Source organism: Neopelma chrysocephalum, unplaced genomic scaffold (assembly GCF_003984885.1).
Source record: "Neopelma chrysocephalum unplaced genomic scaffold, ASM398488v2 Primary Assembly neopelma1_23, whole genome shotgun sequence".
In the NCBI taxonomy this organism is placed as follows: Eukaryota; Metazoa; Chordata; class Aves; order Passeriformes; family Pipridae; genus Neopelma; species Neopelma chrysocephalum.
The window spans coordinates 16,758,885-16,776,501 of record NW_020897691.1 but is presented as its reverse complement, the minus strand read 5'-3'; the positions used below and the strand labels follow the sequence as shown (position 1 = coordinate 16,776,501).

Sequence of the window (17,617 nt, the reverse complement as noted above, 5' to 3'; positions counted from 1 at the left end):
CAATATGATTGTTTTACAATATAATGATCTATATGTTGAAAATTAGGTAGAGAAATTTTTAAGATAAATGAGAAGGTAAATTGCAAGGTCTTTTTTAAGGTCAAGGTTTAAAAACAGTTCTGCTGAGTACTCCTCTGGACACATTCTTCCTTTGAATTGTGTTCCTCTGAGCAGACTTGATCCTCACTTACTTCAGTGAAAGTTGAGCATACATTTCCTCACTCTCTGCCCAAATTCATAAGACTCTCACCTTATATTCAGTGTTGCAGATGGTAGGGCAAACAGAATTGCTCTGTCTGAAAATTAAAGTTAAGCTTTAATTCAATATTTAATTAAATATTCCACTGTTATTTCTGATGGGACTAGCCCCATGAAGAAAAGGTGAAGAATGTACCTTGATTGTTTGGGGCGCTTCTAACAGCTGATCTAAATGAAACAATGTAAACAGGGAAGAGCCAAATGTGCTTTCAGATGTTTTGTTATTCCCCAGTTAAGAGATCAACACAGGAGTCGTCACATTCTCAAAATCAATTGACATTTCTTTCTTTCCTTGCATCTGGCATTGATTTAATGCTGACCAGTCAGCTGTGGTTTTGATTACGGGTAGTGATTAATTTACATCAAGTGCTTTCATATTTACATCTGACATTCCATAGGATCAACTTCCTTCAATCTCTTGTTGCTGAGCATGGGCAGTTTGATGAGCTCCTGCTCGTGTTTTCAGACTGGATTAAGCAATTTCTTGCTGAACTACAAGCCACTTCAGAGATAAACACAGCTGATCAACAACTAGCTGCATCTCACAATAAGGTAAACTTTTGGATGTAAATATTAAAGACAGAGGAATTGTACAGTGCATTCAGCTAAATACTCATCTAAAATTAGCAAGTCATTTGTTTGTTTGAAAACCAGTATACTCTTGCAGTCACATACAGATTTCTGTTATTTGATAAGTTTAAAGCAAAATTGTAACACTGAATTATTCCTACTGAAAACCCCTCAGTAGTACTTGTTTCACTCCTAAATTTAGTACTAAAATGTTTCCTAAGCTCTTGATTGGAAGAAGAAACTAAGTCTCCTTTTCTTTCTTTCCCATAGAACCACTCAATGGAAGTTGAAAGTAAGAAACAGCAGTTACAAAGTTTGAAGGAACATGTAGATAAATTGTGTTCTTTCAGCAGCCCAGAGGACCAGCAGATATTGCAGGGAAAGACTGAAGATTGCTTTCAGATCTTCCAGGAGGCAAGTCAAATAACTAGCCAAAGACAAGAGACTCTGGATCAGCTGCGAGTTTTCCTAAAGCTCCAAAGAGCTGCATCAGGAGTGCTCCACCAGCTGAAGCAGACAGTGGAGAAAACAGGGAATATAGATAAAGCCAAATCTGAATTACTGCAGAAAGAACTCAATGGTGTTATTCAAGATCTTAACAAGTTGGAATCTGTTGCCATCAATTTGGATGGTTCCATTACTAAGGCTCAATATCATCTGAAACACAGCATTTCTGGGCAGAGGACCTCCTGCAGGACGATGGTGGATAATCTGTGTGTGGAACTGGAGACAGTTCAAAACCTGCTGGGAACCAAACAAAGTGAGGCAGAAGCACTTGGAGCCTTGCAAAGATCTTTCAAGGAGCGTAAAGAACAGTTACTGAAGAGTATTGAAGATATTGAGGAAAAGGCTGACAAGGAGGGCCTGAAGGAGGCAACAATACAAGCCCTCCAGCAAAGGTAAAAACATTGTCACTTCCACACTTTCTTGCAGTCTCTAAACCTTTCATGATGTGTTGGAGGCATATGTGTGTTTTCTGCTTGGGTACTCCAAACATATGTATCTACATAATAAAAATTTTTAAGGGAGCTATTTGGATGGAGGGAGAACATGCACAAAACATTTAGGAAGTCCTAATCTTTTAAATTGAAAGAACAGTAATGAAAGTCTGTGTCTTAAAAATATATTTTGTCTGAATGAATCTAAGGTCTAAACAGCTATTAGAAATCCCACATAACATAACTATCTCTACTCTTACAGAACTGAAGACTGTGATGAAAGAATTGCAAACACTCAGATAACACTTTGTTTTTTGAAGATACTGTAGAAAATGTTAGAAAAAGGGAGCTTTATGCACAGTAACTCTAACAACAACTGTTTCACTGTTTCTTCCTCCTTCTTTCTCTTGCAAAAAAGTCAAGATGGATAAATTTGAAACCTGCTTTTTAATTTGCAGATTAAGGATCTTTAACCAGTTAGATGAAGAACTGAATTCTCACCAGCACGAACTCCAGTGGCTCATGGGCAAAGCAAAACAAATAACTCAAAAAGATATCACACTTGCTCCTGAGACTGACAAAGAGATAAATTGCTTAGAATCTCTGTGGAAGGATACCAAGAAAGTTATACATGAAAAGTAAGTAAATCTTTAGCTTAAGATACCAAAAGAGAGGATGGGGGAAGAGACACAGTTATTACGTGTCATATCTTCTTGCTATATTAGTCACAATAAAAACCAAGGCTTGTAGGTAAAAACAAGAAGAATATTAGTACCAGCTGTACTCATGGTATTAATAAAGCCACAAATAGGTTCTCAGTACAGGACTTGCATATACACATACGTGTTATTGCCTGTTATTGTTTACTCTTCTGAAAGATAAAAAAATCTCCTCTGAGATTTGATTATCACTCTAGCTGGCACATATTCTCCCCTCTAGCACATATTTTCATTCTCTATTGGATATATGTTTCTGACAATTCTTTATTCAGTGGTCCTAAATAATTTTTAGATTGAAGTCTTTTTGTCTTCCCAAGAGACCAGGCTCATAATAATCATTAGTATATAATCAGTTACACTGATTATACATGATACATGATCAGATGATCAGTTTTATCAATGAAAGTTGATAAAAAGGAGATAAAAAAACTGAAGAAAATTTTATCATACCATTTTCTTTGTCTTAACTGCCTCCTGATCATCTTTAAAGAAAACTAACAGTGTTTTCTCTCTCATATAGACAAAATTTTAGACCCTCCTGAATCTGCTTATTTTGGAGAGCTCTTTGGAGCATTCAGAGAAGAGTCAGCTCCTAAAGCTATTACTCCTCTTTTTTGTCAATGTCATGTTTCCTGAATTCCTTTCGCTGACACTGTTCTACAACTAAACATATTCAAATTATTAGTCTTCCTTCTCTCTCTTCAGTATAAACATCAGGAGTGGATTGAATAGGTTTTTTTCTTCTGTCCATTGCTTGAGCATAAATAGGCTTTTCTGGAGAGGGAATGGAAAAAAAACATTAGGCCTGTTCTTAGCAGACAGTTAATCCATTCTCAGTAGAATGACAGGTAAGTTCAATGTAATGTTTTAGTCCCAAAAGCACACATGTGACAATTGAAGGACAAAATAGGCAGACTTTTCTTGCATGCTTTAGTCTTTATTTTTGCTTCTTTTTCACTAAAAAACACTCTGTATTAAACAAGTTTTTAAAAAATGAGCATCATTTTAATATGGTTTTCAATCAAAAACATGCTTAACTTAGGAACTGAGAAGTTTGAATTCCAGTTTCAGTCTTTTTTTTTGCTGAAATCAGTTGCTTTGGTATCTGATATATACGAGATGTGATTCACATACTGTCTCTTCAGTGAGATGTTTTGTGATTTAAAGATCCACAGTGATTTGTAAAACCAAAATATTAGAAGTTCCTTGGCTGCCCAAATCATGTTTAGCACTGCATCCTTGTTTTCCTGTGTGAATTGCTGTCACGTTCTCTATCCTTTAGAAACATGATAACAAGTGGTACTAACACAGCCTTTTCACATTACAGAAAGGAGCAGTCCTGCATTCTTATTGATCTGATGAAGGAATATCAGAGCTTGAAGTCAACAGTAATGAAAGTCATAGAGAGTGCTAACAGTGCTTCTGTGATCAAATCCGTTTGGAAGGATCATGAAGATGTCAGGCGAACATTATCAAAGGTAATTACATATATTTTCCTTTGAAAGATGTAAATGATTTTTGAATTAGATGGATTGTTTTGTTTTGTTTGAAAGGTGCCCTTGACTTGTGTTTAAAGTTCCTTGAATTTACTGTCAAATCTTGTCACACTGACATTTGTCAGGGTTTAAATTTTACTGATTCTGGTGAGGAAAGAATATAGTCCTTTCAGCATTTTGGTGAGATCCATTCCTGTGTATTTTCATTGTTGCTGGTTTTGATTTTAACACCTGTAAGTGCAAAATGGTAATTTATATGGAAAACATAAAGTGGAAAATTATGGAAAGCTTTTTATATAAAATATGTTGACTATAGAAGGATAGTTCCAGTCAACATATTTTAATGTTTTTCCATATTGGGTAGTTTTTGAAAAAGATAAAAGGCCACAAAAGAACATGAATTGCACACATTTCAGATGTGTGCAATTTTTATGTCTGTCTCATTCCCTCAGAGGACTTATTCTATGGGGTACTGGCCACTGAGCAGAGATAAGGAATTTGGATCCCTACATTCCATTCATTTCACTGGATCATATTTCAAAAGTTCTAAATTCTGATGTTGAACAGCCTGTCAGGATAAACAGTTCTGATTTGAATTCTTTCTGTTCTTTTGGAGGGAAATTTCATTTGGAAGCCTATTGAGCTCTTGTTTAAAAATCTTTCAGTCAGATCTGTACAAATCTCATTCTAAACTGTGCATATTTATGGCCTCTTTCTAATAGACATCTTAAGTAGAACAGAAAACCAGAAGAGAGCTCATCAGTCTAACAAAGAAATTCGTGTAATTTCCACATGATTCCTCTCCTTTGAGACTTGGGCTGTGGAGGATTCCATGCTACAACAGTGGCCTGAAGGAGTTGGAGTGCAATAAATATTTCTTTTTAGTGACAGTGTTTTACAGATTTTCCTCTACCTAGGACTGCAAATTTAATAGTCCTGAAGATTTTGTCTAATTCCTTTCTGAGCACATCTATACTTTCATTTTCCAGAATATCTAGTAATATCTGGTTCTAGAATATCTGGAATCTAGAGATTCCAGAATATCTAGTGTTCTCTAGAATATCTAGAATTTTTTAATTCTAAATTTTATTTGCAACAACCTCTGTTTACCCTGCTGTAATTCCAGAAGTGGTTAGTCAATGATGAAGACTTTATTTATAAAAAGAAAATCAAACTATATGATTATGCTCATGAGAAGACCGTGTCAGTTACTCTGTCTTTTATGGAACAGTTAAATGGTTTGCTGAATAAGAATTGTCAAATTCATAACACAGGGCTAGGGATGAGTATCTGGAGAACTGGATTTTTCTTTCTTTCTTCATGGCTTCATTAAACAAGCAAATATTTATGTCCACAGCATGAAGCTGCCAAGAATGATCTGAGTGATAAACAGAAAGACCTGGATACTTTCACTAATAAAGGGAAACATTTGTTAGCAGAATTGAAAAGAGTGCATAACTGCGACTCCACTGCGGTAAAAACAGATATGAACTCTATGGTGGACAAATGGCTAGATGTAAGAGTCTGATGTTTATATGCTCCATATAGTTTTGATGTTTATATGCTCCATATAGTTTTTATGTTTGGGTAAGGTTACAATATTTGTATTTTCTTGGGATCTTAGAGTGCAATTGTTTAGTAAAATTTACTTTGAAGTATATCTCAAAGGTTTAATCACAGGGATTTGGCATCCACTGTATGCATAAAGTTGTGACATCAATTTTATATATTTTAAATGATGTCTTATAAAAATGTATGAATGTTACTAGTATAAATTTGCTCAGTGCATAGTTCTGAGATTAAATTTGGATTGGATTCACACCTAATGTATATCAGCATTACTTTATTAAAGTAAATTGAACTAAATAAATTAGGCAATAAATTACATTAAGCTACACCACAAAAGATATGACTATGTTGAGAAAGAAAATATTATAGCAGAGAAACATAATATAAAAGCTAGTCATAGAATCACAGATTGGTTTGGGTTGGAAGGGACCTTAAAGACCAGCTAGTTCCAGCTCCCTTGCCATAGGCAGGGACACCTTCTGCTAGACCAGATTGCTCAAAGCCCTATCCAACCTGACCTTGAACATATCCAGGGATGGGTCATCTGCAACTGTTCTGGACAACCTGTTGCAGTGTCTCACCACCCTCACAGTAAAGAACTTATTCGTAATATTTTACATTTTCATATTTATACTGCTTTATTAGCAAATTCCTACACTACGTAAGAAAGATATAAAGTTTATTTGAATATAAAACTCTCTCCCAGTAAAAATATACAAATATTTAGAAACAGTCAGGTCTGTTTTTTGTTAATTTTATGATCTAGGTAAATAAGTTGAAATTAGAATACAAAACTTAGAACTAAATCTAAGACAATTATTTCACCCAGGCTTACTAATTATTTTTGATGCACTTATCTTATAACTGGCTGCAAAGTCAAGAAATCTAAAATTAATTTCTGAATGGTACTGATACATTCTTGTCTCCTAAAAGCTGTCTGAAAGAATTGAAGATAACATCGACCGACTGAGTGTAAGCGTGTCCCTATGGGATGACATCCTGAAAACTGGAGATGAATTAGACGGATGGTCTAATAAGTACATTTCTCAACTGAATGAAGGCATCAACAACTTCAGTAACAGTCAGAGAATGGAGGTCCTCCTGAAAGACTTCCAGGTTCTTATCCATAAACCAGTGATAAAAATGTTCTGGACCAAAATCTCAATGTCAGGCACATAGATAAGACTGTGCTGTTGTAGACCATTGTGTTCTCTGTTCAAGTGGTGGTACCACTAACCCAATAGCTAGCTGAGGGCATTCCAGTCCTTTGTTTTGAAGGTGTTTGCTTCTGACAGAAACAAGAATGGCGCATCTTACTAAATCTAAACTCCATAGTTATTTTGGCTCTAGTAGTTATATTTGGTTCTAGACTGAACTCTGTTCCAGTAGAAACTAATGGAAATTTTAGACAACTTCAGCTGAATTTAATAAAAAAATAATAGTTTCTAAAATCTTAGATTTTAGAGAAAGTAGATTTTCCAGACAATAAAAAAAGATGTGCTAGAAGGCAAATTTTAATGTGAGGTTCTAACAATTTCAGTTAGATGATGACTTTTTTTCTGAATAGTCTTAAACTGTTTTAGAAATCTAGCCAGTGTTCAGGATGCATTCTGACTCTATTGCCTTAAAACGTAAATCAAATCAACCATAGAATGAGCCATATTCTACTTCATTTGAAATAAATGACGTCCTTAAGAAGATGCACAGTGAACACATTCAATTAGTATGATATAAAATGTTAATAAATTAGTATTTTCCTCAGGACAAGCTTTATCTAATGCCTTTATAATTATATAGCAATCAGATCACCTAAATTCATCACTGTTAAAACTGATTGGGAGTAAAAGCAGACAGTACCCAAACAACAGGTGTACTTGTTTTGCAGGAGGGCCAGAATAGCAGAAGGTGTGAGCGCTGTGTGTACATTTGCAGTCACAGAATGCATGATCCATAATACTTCCTTTGCACTTGGTTTTGCAAAGGCAAGAGGAAAGGCAGTTCAGTGACAGAAAGGTCCTGCCCTTTCAGCAATCAGAAATAGATGAGCATGGACAGAAACAATCAGTGTACTTTTTATATGGCCCAATTCACTGTCCAGTTTCTTGATTAGTCACCTAATATTATATCCTCCCTAACATAAAATACCCCCGAGTGTCCTTATGAGGCCACATGAACTCCTGCCATTCAGGGCAGATGTTAAATGCAGCAATTTAGTCCTGAAATCCACTGTCCAATCTTTTAATTGATCTGCTTGAATTTTTCAGAAAAGCAAATTTGAGTAATAGGCTAGACACACCAATTGCTTGCCTGATACTTCAGAACTACAAATTCTGGTATTTTCTTTGCTTTCCTATTATGTTTTTAATAAGTAGAATATTTCTTTATAACTTGGATCTACAAATACAATAAATACATCGTCCAGATATGTCAGTGCATTTTTAAATTTTCTTTTGATATTAAAATTTATTTCTGTGTCTAATATTTTTCCAAGAGCTCACTTGTAATAAAAATCAGAGACCACAAGTAATACACTCTGCATGCCATTAAGTGGAATCTAACAACCCCAGAAGATTTTTTCAGTCAAATAAACAATGACATTCCCATCTTTATTTTTCCAGTTTTAACGAATTAAATCTGTTAGGGCATTTTAAATGCTAATAATGTGTGTGGTTCTTTTAAAGGAGGGGAAAATTTCTCTGAACTGAGTCTAGTAAAGGAAAAGAGATAGGAGATTTTTAGAGCAGAAAACAAATTGAACAACAGTGTTTTTCCCCTGATTGCTAAACTTTATTTACATTTTCTTTCATTTTTGAAATTGATGGAGCATCCTTCTGCAGTCTGAAGGCTTCTTGTATTTTGGTATGAAAGTTTGACCACATCTCTTTTACAGTCTGAAGTCAAGGATAAAGAACTGAAGTTGGAGCAACTTATTTCCAAAATTTCAGAACTCAAAGAACTGACCCATAGTGAAGAGCCTCCTGCAGATCTCCAGGTAAAACAAAGATATTGGTAATCACTCATTGTGCTCAAATAACTGACATGACATTCCTCCTGAAATTTCTGTTTCTCCTGCACTACCTTTTTCTTTCAAGGTGACAGATACAGCATTATTTATTTGTAGCATAACTATTATTTGTTCATATTTCTTTAGGTAACTTTGGGCTTTTTGTATAAAAATTATGCCGTAAAGTAATCGAACATTAGAGTTGTAGAAGTATTTTTTAACAAATTGAAATATAAGAAACAGTTTATAATGTTTATATTACGTATATACATATGAGACAAATTATATTCTCTACACTGCACAACATTAAGCCACATATGTGAGTACATACACAGTTTACCTGCTTGAAAAAATTAAAATGCAGTAAAGTATGTTCATTTGCTTTAACAACTCAAAAGCATTCTTTAGTGAACTGGAGTTAGTGCCCTGAACTAGCTCTTACAAGAGGGGGGTAAAAATAACAAACGCGAAGATGAGCTTTTGAACTTTTGGCTAGGTACTTGCTTTTTATGTTCTAGGGAAGTCATAAAACCAAAGTATGTTTGATTTCCAACACAACTTGGTATTTTAAATTATAAACTTTTAATGTCAGAAATTTTAAAAGACAAGCTGACTTCTGCAATTTCAGTGGGCAGGGAAATATCTTGGACATATCAGATATTAGTGGAATGTAATATAACACACAAGCCTTGTCCACATTTTGCTGTGACCATACACATAAGCCTAAATTACCAATTAGATATGGTCAGGAACTCTGTAGTATAAAGATGTGCAAGTAGTATGGAAGTGTTTATTGTCTCCCAAATTGTTTATTTTACATGAGAGGTTTAGGTTTAATCATATGTTTCATAACAAATATCTGTCCACTTAGACTGTGAAACTGAGAGCAAATTATTTTGCAGAATACTTATGTTAATGAACACACACCTATTTCCAACTACTAAATATGATAAATTAAAAAAGTAGATCGTACCTACAATAAAATAATTGTCGCTGATATATAAATGCAAATTTGAAAATAAAGCCTCAAAAACATAAAAAAATAAATATCCACAGAAAACATAAATACCCAAATTATTTGCCTACATTAAGTGCTGAATAAGTAAATTACAGTATGATCAGCTCATAAACTAAGAACATAACAATTCTTTAATAGAATGTTCAGTAAGTGCTCATTTAGGAGTCTTGGGAGTCTTGGTGAATGACAGGTTGACTATGAGCTGGCAGTGTTCCCTTGTGTCCAGGAGAGCCAAGGGTATCCCTTCGTTGTGAAGAGTGTGGCCAGCAGGTTGAGGGATGGGATCCTCCCCCCTACTCAGCCCTAGTGAGGCCACATCTGAAGTTCTGTGTCCAGTTCTGGGCTCCTCAGTACATGAAAGACAAAGAGCTACTGGAGATCCACATCCAGTGGATAGTCACAAAGATGATTTGGGGTCTAGAGCATCTCTCTTATGAGGAGAAACTGTGGGAGTTGGGCCTGTTCAGTCTAGAGAAGAGAATCCCGCAAGGGGATCTCATCAGTGGATGTAAGTATCTCAAAGGCGGGTACCAAGAGGATAGTGCCAGACTCTTTTCAGTGGTGCCCAGCGACAGGATGAGGAGCAATGGCCATAAACTAAAGCACAAGTTCCACCTCAACATGAGGAAGAATTTCTTTACACTGAGGATGGCAGAGCACTGGAACAGACTGGCCAGGGAGGTTGTGGAGTCTCCTTCTCTGGAGGCGTTCAAAACCCACGTGGAGAAGTCCCTGTGTCACCTCCTCTAGGTAGCCCTGCCTTGGCAAGGGGGGTTGGATTAAATGATCTTCAGAGGTCCCTTCCACCCCTAATGATTCTGTGATTCTGATTTATGTATAGTATCTTTTTATGGCTGATTTGATTTACTTTTATTAGTAATATATGCACAGCTAACATCTAACTGTAATTTCACATATTGCTGTCTCTGAAAAGGTTAATGGGCAATAGTCTAACTTATTTTTGTACTGTCTTCAGTTTTCACCTGCCTTACACTGAGATACTTTAGGCGTCTCTGCTCTTAAAATTCACCAATTGATCTTTTTTTTTTATGGAGCTAGTTGAATTTACATCATGTTCTGTATATATGGCAAATTAGTAAAGAAAAAAGATCAACTGTTTAATTTTTCAGAAGTGGATAATAACTTCAACAGTTTGCAGTCTGGCTTTTTATAGTCACTATCCCTTCTTTGGATTACTGTATATCTGACTGAATCCTAAATAGTTGACATTTTTTATTTATGTAAATATCTCAAGTTACGGCTGTAAAAACAGAAAAATTATCATTGTGTGCCACTTTCCTACCTTCCATTTTGCCAATAAACATTTACCATAATAAAAGTTTTTTTATTAAATGCTTTAATACCTAACATTTTGTTTTTAGTTTATAGAATCAGATTTGAGGCAGAAGTTGGAACATGCTAAAGAAATGTCAGAGACAGCAAAAGAGACACTGAAAGATTTCAGTACTCAGAAGATGGAGTTACAGAAGTTGATTGGTCAGATGACAGACTGGTTAACACAAGTGGAAGAGATGCTGTTAAGCTGTGCACGTAAACTGGATCCTGAAGTTCTAAATAAAGTAAAGGTTGGTGCTGAAGAAAATTAATATACTTTTTCTTATGTAGTGATCTTTGGGTTTTTTGATCAGGACTTTTGTTAAGCATTATACTTTAATTTTCATTTCGTAAAAAAATACATATCTCCTGCACAGCTTCTAGAATATTAGCAAATAATACAGTGATAGTTTTTAGGTAGTTCCACCAATGAACAAAAGTTCTGATTTATCAACTTTATACAAATCTTTTAGAAGATTGTAACGAACAATATGGACTTTGTTGTGACGAGAAGTGTTTTTGCTACATTGAACTTCTTAGTTGTTACTCCAGGACATTTGCAAGTCCATTGACTCCCTTGCAATATAAGTTATGAACTTACAACTCGTCACAGTAAAAGACGCTAAACCAAACTCAATTTTAACACAAACTTCTACATCAGAAGTCTTCCTTAGTCCTTATATGTAGCAATTCTTTTGTCTGCAACCTAGGCTCTCTTGATTGCATGCAATTATGCACATCATAACATGAAAAATCATATGGAGATTTTTCTGAGTGAGAACATGTTATTGTTGGTAGAGTAGCCAATTCACATTTAATTTTCGGACAAATGTTCCTTTTAAGTCAGATATAAAGTCCCTATCATTCAGAAATCACACCAAATACCAGTGTCATATTGCATATCACATGTACTTTCAGACTTTGCTCAAAATAGCTATTGCTATTCAGTATGCCTTGAAATTTATTTATTTCTAATAGAGTAATAAATCATGAGAAACAACATTTTTCGCATTTCTATGATGGCTCTTTGATTTTGAGGATTCATCTCACTTGGAAAATTCAGGAAAGGTGATCCGTCATTGTGTCTGGGACTTGGAGGAAAGAACATATGGGAGGAGTAGGAATGCTTGAGAAAAGGAGGGTTCTTTTGTTTCTTTACAAATATCGTACTTATGTTATAACTTTATTTTCAGGAAACACAAAAAGACCTTCAGGTTCAGCAAAGCAGCATTGATTCAATGCGTGAGAACCTCAACAGCCTGTGTCGCAAATACCATTCTGTAGAGCTGGAAACTCTTGGTGGCACTGTCACTTTATTGATAAAGAAGTTTGAAGCTGTGAATCTGCTCTGTTCCAGAACACAGGCCAGACTGCAAGAGTCCTTGGAAAAACATTTTCTCTGTGAGTCTTCAGGCTTTTTAGCCCACAGCCATGAATCATTCTGGAGTCTACCAGAGTCTCCAATGATTTCACTTGCAATGTCAACTTTTTTTTTTTGTATGGAGCCTTTCAAAAAGTCTTTTTACCAAATGTTCATCTGATAACGGCTGTGAAACAAAGCATTTGACATAAACAGAATTGAACTTTAACCACTGCATATATAATGTAGTAGGCATGTAACAATGTAACCATGTAATATGCATGAAAAGGCGCCTTTCCTCACTCTTAGTCTTCACTTCTTTTGTATAAGTACACTTTGTGTATTTGTCATAAAGAGATATAATCAAATGGAGGTGTTTATAGTGTAAAAGTACCCATATGAAGTATTTTCTGGGCTCATTGGATAATCAGTGGAGAAAAATAAGTAATTTTTAATCTTATTTATTAAGATATTATTAAGATATTAATCTAGATTATATCTAGCATAAAATTGGGACATATCATAAACTGAAAAAGCCCATCTTTTCCTACTGACTGCAAGGGGCAGCCTAGTGTGACTATTCAAATTTGGATATTTACAGTGGAAACATCTACCTTTTTTGTGAAATTAATCTCACTCCCCACAGTTATTGAAGACAACGAGACTTATCCTGTTAGCTTTTACACACTGTTCCTGAAGGATAAAGGAGTTGCTTAAAACAGCTGTATAGTATTGTGGATAATGCTGTGTCTCACAAAAATATTCTCTTCTCTATACTTTTTTATTAAATAAGATTCTATGCAAGAATTCCAGGAATGGTTTTCTGGTGTGAAGGGTGCAGTGAAAGAATCATCTGACAGGTCTGGGGACAGCAAAACCATAGAGGCAAAGCTACGCGACTTGCAGGTATAGTGAACAACTTAAAAAAACCCCCAGTAATTAGCAATTTAGTATAGGTAACCAATTATATCTCTAAAATAATTTGTAGACACTAACATATTTATTGGGTTTGTTTTTAAAAATTTAATATAAGGATTGTTCAAGACAGCAATACGTACGGTAGAAGGAATACAGTGAAAACTCTGTTCACACTTCTGAGGGATCAGAATTTAATTTCTGGAAGGTTTATATGTAACTAAACCATTCTTGTTTCTGATTTTTAATATTTTTTCCTTTTTTACCTTCTTTCTCTTCCTTTTCCAATTTTTCTTTACACTATTACTTAATCAACATTTCAGATTAATACTGATATGTCGAAGCTTATATGTACATACTTTCGATGAGATAGAACATAAATAGCAGACACCTATTGTAAACAGCCCTAATTCCTGAAATGTGTAATGTCTTCAGGACATGATTAAACTATCCAGAGAAAACCATGACTACCTTGGGATCAAATAGGAAAATTGACTGCTGTGAATTGTAGCACCACTTATTAAAATTTTATATGAACTATCTGCTCAGAATTGTTTCCATAGCTAGACATGGTTCTCATCTTGTTGGGGAAATTGGACCACTTCTCATAGAAGTATTGCTTATCTTTAGTTATCAAATCTTGCATGTTTAAACTAAATTCTTTCATTGTACAGAGCGTGCTGGATTCTGTTAGTGAGGGACAGAACAAATTAGATGCTGCCTGCAAGGAAGGAGAAAATTTGTATGGCTGTTTACCCAAACCAGTTGTGAGCCATATTCAGGAGCAAATAGCAAAGTCTAAGCAGAACTTCCAGGAATTCCTCAACCAGTGTCTGAATGACAAGAAGGCCCTGGAAGCTTGTGCCTCACGCCTGGGAAAGTAAGTAATACCAGTAGTCAGAAATGGAGTGCATGAAATTGTCTGGCTGCAGAACTGCAGGGCAATATATGAAATTACTTCCAATTGCTCTAGTCCTGTTTGCTTTTTTCTTTGGAAATGTTTAAGAGAAATTGAAGTTCTCTGATGAAAATGAAGCAAGAGGTCTTGCTCCAAGGGTATCGATTTGGTTAAAGAGTGGAGGGTCAGGGTCATATATGCAAAAGTTCTCTGTAGCTTATGCAACCCCAAATCAGCAGTTGGGATTTCAGAAATTTAAATGCCATTTCCTGGAAGGAAAAGGTGTGATAAGTGTTCAATTTCTGCGTTGGAGTTTGAAGTTAGTTTGCTTTTTATACAGCACGTGCCTGTTCTGTCCCATTCCAGATGGACATAATTACTAAGGAGCTAATAAGAAAACACTCTTAAATTACTGCTTAGAGATGGAATTATGGGAGTTAAAATATTTTCAGATCTGGCTAGATTCAAAACTCTTGCTAACTGAAAACAGTGTAGCAGTAATGGGTGAAACAGCAGGATGAGATTGTGTGCCTTCATTAAAGGAGAATGTTTTTGAACTTACAGCCAGAACTTGTTTTGCTGAGTTTCCAGCGCTCAAGATTCCATTTCTCTTCTGTTAGAGAAATTGAAAACACAATGCTTCGGGTATTCTAAGTGTCAGTGCTGACAAAAAGCCCACTTTTATCCATTTTTCATTCTTAGACTGAATCATTTTAAGATTTTGGAAAAAGCTTTCTTTTGGTCTGCTTTTATTGAATCTGGTAATAAGTAAAAGCACTGTCAGTTTAAATCTTGGAGGCTTCTGTTCTCCCTGTAGTTCCCATGATTTTGCTGAACATTTTTAGAGAGTTGCTGAATATTTTTAGATTAGTAGTCACTGCAGAATTATGTTTTGTGTACAACTCTTATTCTCAACTTATGAAATGAATACCCAGTCTTGTGGATATTAACTTCTTACTAATTTTACTGCATTTGAGAAGTATTTTTAAGGGAGTATGTATCTGTTCGATAGCTTTGAAGATCAGTACAAGAAACTTGGCCTGTGGATGCATGACATGGAAGAAAGAATAAGCACAGAAGCATTAGGAGAGAGCAAGCAGCTTATTTCTGAGAAGAAAAAGGAGGTACAAAAAGTGGAAAAATTCCTGGAAGAGTTGCTGAATTCAAGGTATACTGAAAGTACATTTTCTAAAATACTCTCGCTTTTTCCTCTGCTAAAGCAACAGTAAAACTAAACTGTCTGTGAACAGAGGGTGAATCCAGATACTTCCAGTTTTAAGGAATTTCAACGAACTCCAATATTTGAAGTTGATACATTTCTTACTAAGAAAAGCTTATCATACTTCATAAATAAATGGAAACTGAAAAATATAATTTTAAAAAATAAATCTTGAAAATATTGCTTTTACAAGCAATAGTGAAAATTACATTTATCATTATATCCATTTAAAAGTTTTCTTTCTGTCCTGCAACACTCAGATCCAACCAGGTTAGCAGAATCCCCTTCCCATACAGCTGGCTTTATAAAAGAACTCAAATAGCATCCACATTGGCTGTGAAATCTTTCTAAAATTCAGAATTAGGCAATAGATGATGAAGTAATTGCCGTTTTGAGTACACAGTGTTTTTTCAAATGCATTTTTTATTATCAGGTTGCTGAAGATAGAACAGAAATAGTAGTCAGTTGTTCAAGCCTCACAGCATGCTAAAAACAAACACCCTGTCACTCCCTATCCCCTTGAGACTGATGCAAGACATTTTGGTCTGAGGCAAATTCCCTGTAATCACCAGATATCAGGAAGGGTGATCAAGTAGATTGAGATTAGCTGAGGCTGTATAAACCCAGTTTTAATCCCTTTTACTAACCCTTGTACTGAACCCCAGAGTCAGTGTCTGATCCTGGAAAAATGGCCTGACCTTTCCATCATGCCTTTCTACCTGTCAAAGACTATAAACTTCTTAGAAGCTTTAGCAGGTGCAAAAAGGTAGCAGTTCATATAGAACTGGGAAGTTTGACAGCTGAAAAGAAAATTAAGTTAGCTTTTAATTTAAATGTGTAACACAAAGATTCCAGCGTGATCATTCTGAGCTACAAAGTCTGCATAAATGGCACTGCACAGAAGAAAAAATATTAATCAATACGCACTGCTTATATTTCCTTTCGGTCCCTCCTAGATTATTTTTTCTGTTAATTATTAACTCTGTCACGGGTGAAGTAGGTGATTATAACAGCAACTAATAATTTCTGATAGTTTCTATAATAATTTATGCTTTCTGAAACTGATTTCCACCTCATTATTTTTTTCAGGGAAACTTTTGATCAGTTGTCCCAAATGGCACAGACTTTAAATGAAGAAGGCCATGGTGCAGGGAGGGAAGTGCGTCTGGCTTCTCAACATCTCACCAATTATCAAAACATGGTCAAAAGTGTCAAGGAGAAGCTGCGAACATGTCAGCTTGCACTCCAAGAGCATCTCACTCTGGAGGAGGCATCAGAGAGTATGTGGTCATGGGTGAAAGAGGTTCAAGATAAACTGGCATCATCACAGAGCACTTTTGGTAGCAAAGCCACACTGGAGAGACGACTGACACAAATTCAGGTAAATGAGGATCAAACTAGAGATTACACATCAAGATTAATATTAGGCGTGAGCCATATTAGTAGAAAAGGTATATTTTTATATTTTATTCCTTTATAGTTATGAAGAAGAAGAATTTAAGGTGATCTTGATAAATTGGGATGGGAAGTATGAAAAACAGGATGAAGTTTAATGGAGATAGGTGCCAGGTATTACATTTCATAAGGAATAACGAACTATGAAAATGTATATTCAGGTCCCAAAAAGCTTTCTAATAGAGGAGAAGCCTTGGAATAATTGACAGAGAGAGTCTGTGGTGTATCTATCACAGGAGGTCTTCAGGAAGAGGTTAGATAAACATGTATTAGGAAGATCATTAGTGTAGAAGATCCTGCCATGGTCTTTCTTGGGATTTCTTCTAGCTACATGGTTCTGTCTTATTGTGCTGTGTTTGACCTCCTCATTATCTACTGCAAGGTGAACAATATTTTAGGATGACCAATGCAGTAAAAAACTTGTATAGCTATGGGAAAAACTACTGGGTCACCCGCACATAGTAAGGTACAGGCACTTACAAAAAGAGTTGCCTAGGAATTCATACTGGTATGATTATCAAGGATAAATGAGTTCAGAGAAGATGGTGTCCACTGTTTAAAGAATAACAGCTTTCATTTCTCATCAGGTTACATTTGATATTCTGACTCATTTTGCCTCACAGGAGATCCTCTTACTCAAAGGTGACGGTGAAGTTAAGCTGAACATGGCCATTGGCAAAGGAGAACAAGCACTTAAAAGCAGCAATGAAGAAGGACAAAAAGTGATACAAACCGAGCTAGAGACATTGAAGGATGTATGGAATGACATCATCAGTACCTCAGTGAACTGGCAAAGGTAAGATAAGACTACTTGGAAAACACAGGTTTGCTGCCATCTTTGCTCACAGAGAGTGGTACCTCAC

At 35.5% G+C, this 17,617-nt stretch overlaps 1 protein-coding gene across 19 annotated transcripts in view; it reads left to right on the top strand.

Annotated features, from left to right (window-relative positions):
* The window catches only part of SYNE1 (spectrin repeat containing nuclear envelope protein 1), a 309,124-nt gene that overhangs the window by 125,770 nt on the left and 165,737 nt on the right, over window positions 1-17,617 (top strand). For all 19 annotated transcript variants that reach the window (XM_027688509.1, XM_027688518.1, XM_027688501.1 and 16 more), the window contains 14 exons: window positions 657-810; window positions 1,099-1,727; window positions 2,225-2,404; window positions 3,813-3,963; window positions 5,339-5,497; window positions 6,484-6,666; window positions 8,441-8,542; window positions 10,955-11,158; window positions 12,101-12,308; window positions 13,061-13,173; window positions 13,857-14,062; window positions 15,093-15,248; window positions 16,389-16,680; window positions 17,378-17,550. In XM_027688509.1, coding sequence (XP_027544310.1) covers window positions 657-810; window positions 1,099-1,727; window positions 2,225-2,404; window positions 3,813-3,963; window positions 5,339-5,497; window positions 6,484-6,666; window positions 8,441-8,542; window positions 10,955-11,158; window positions 12,101-12,308; window positions 13,061-13,173; window positions 13,857-14,062; window positions 15,093-15,248; window positions 16,389-16,680; window positions 17,378-17,550 — 2,910 coding nt within the window. The remainder of the gene's footprint in view (window positions 1-656; window positions 811-1,098; window positions 1,728-2,224; window positions 2,405-3,812; window positions 3,964-5,338; window positions 5,498-6,483; window positions 6,667-8,440; window positions 8,543-10,954; window positions 11,159-12,100; window positions 12,309-13,060; window positions 13,174-13,856; window positions 14,063-15,092; window positions 15,249-16,388; window positions 16,681-17,377; window positions 17,551-17,617) is intronic.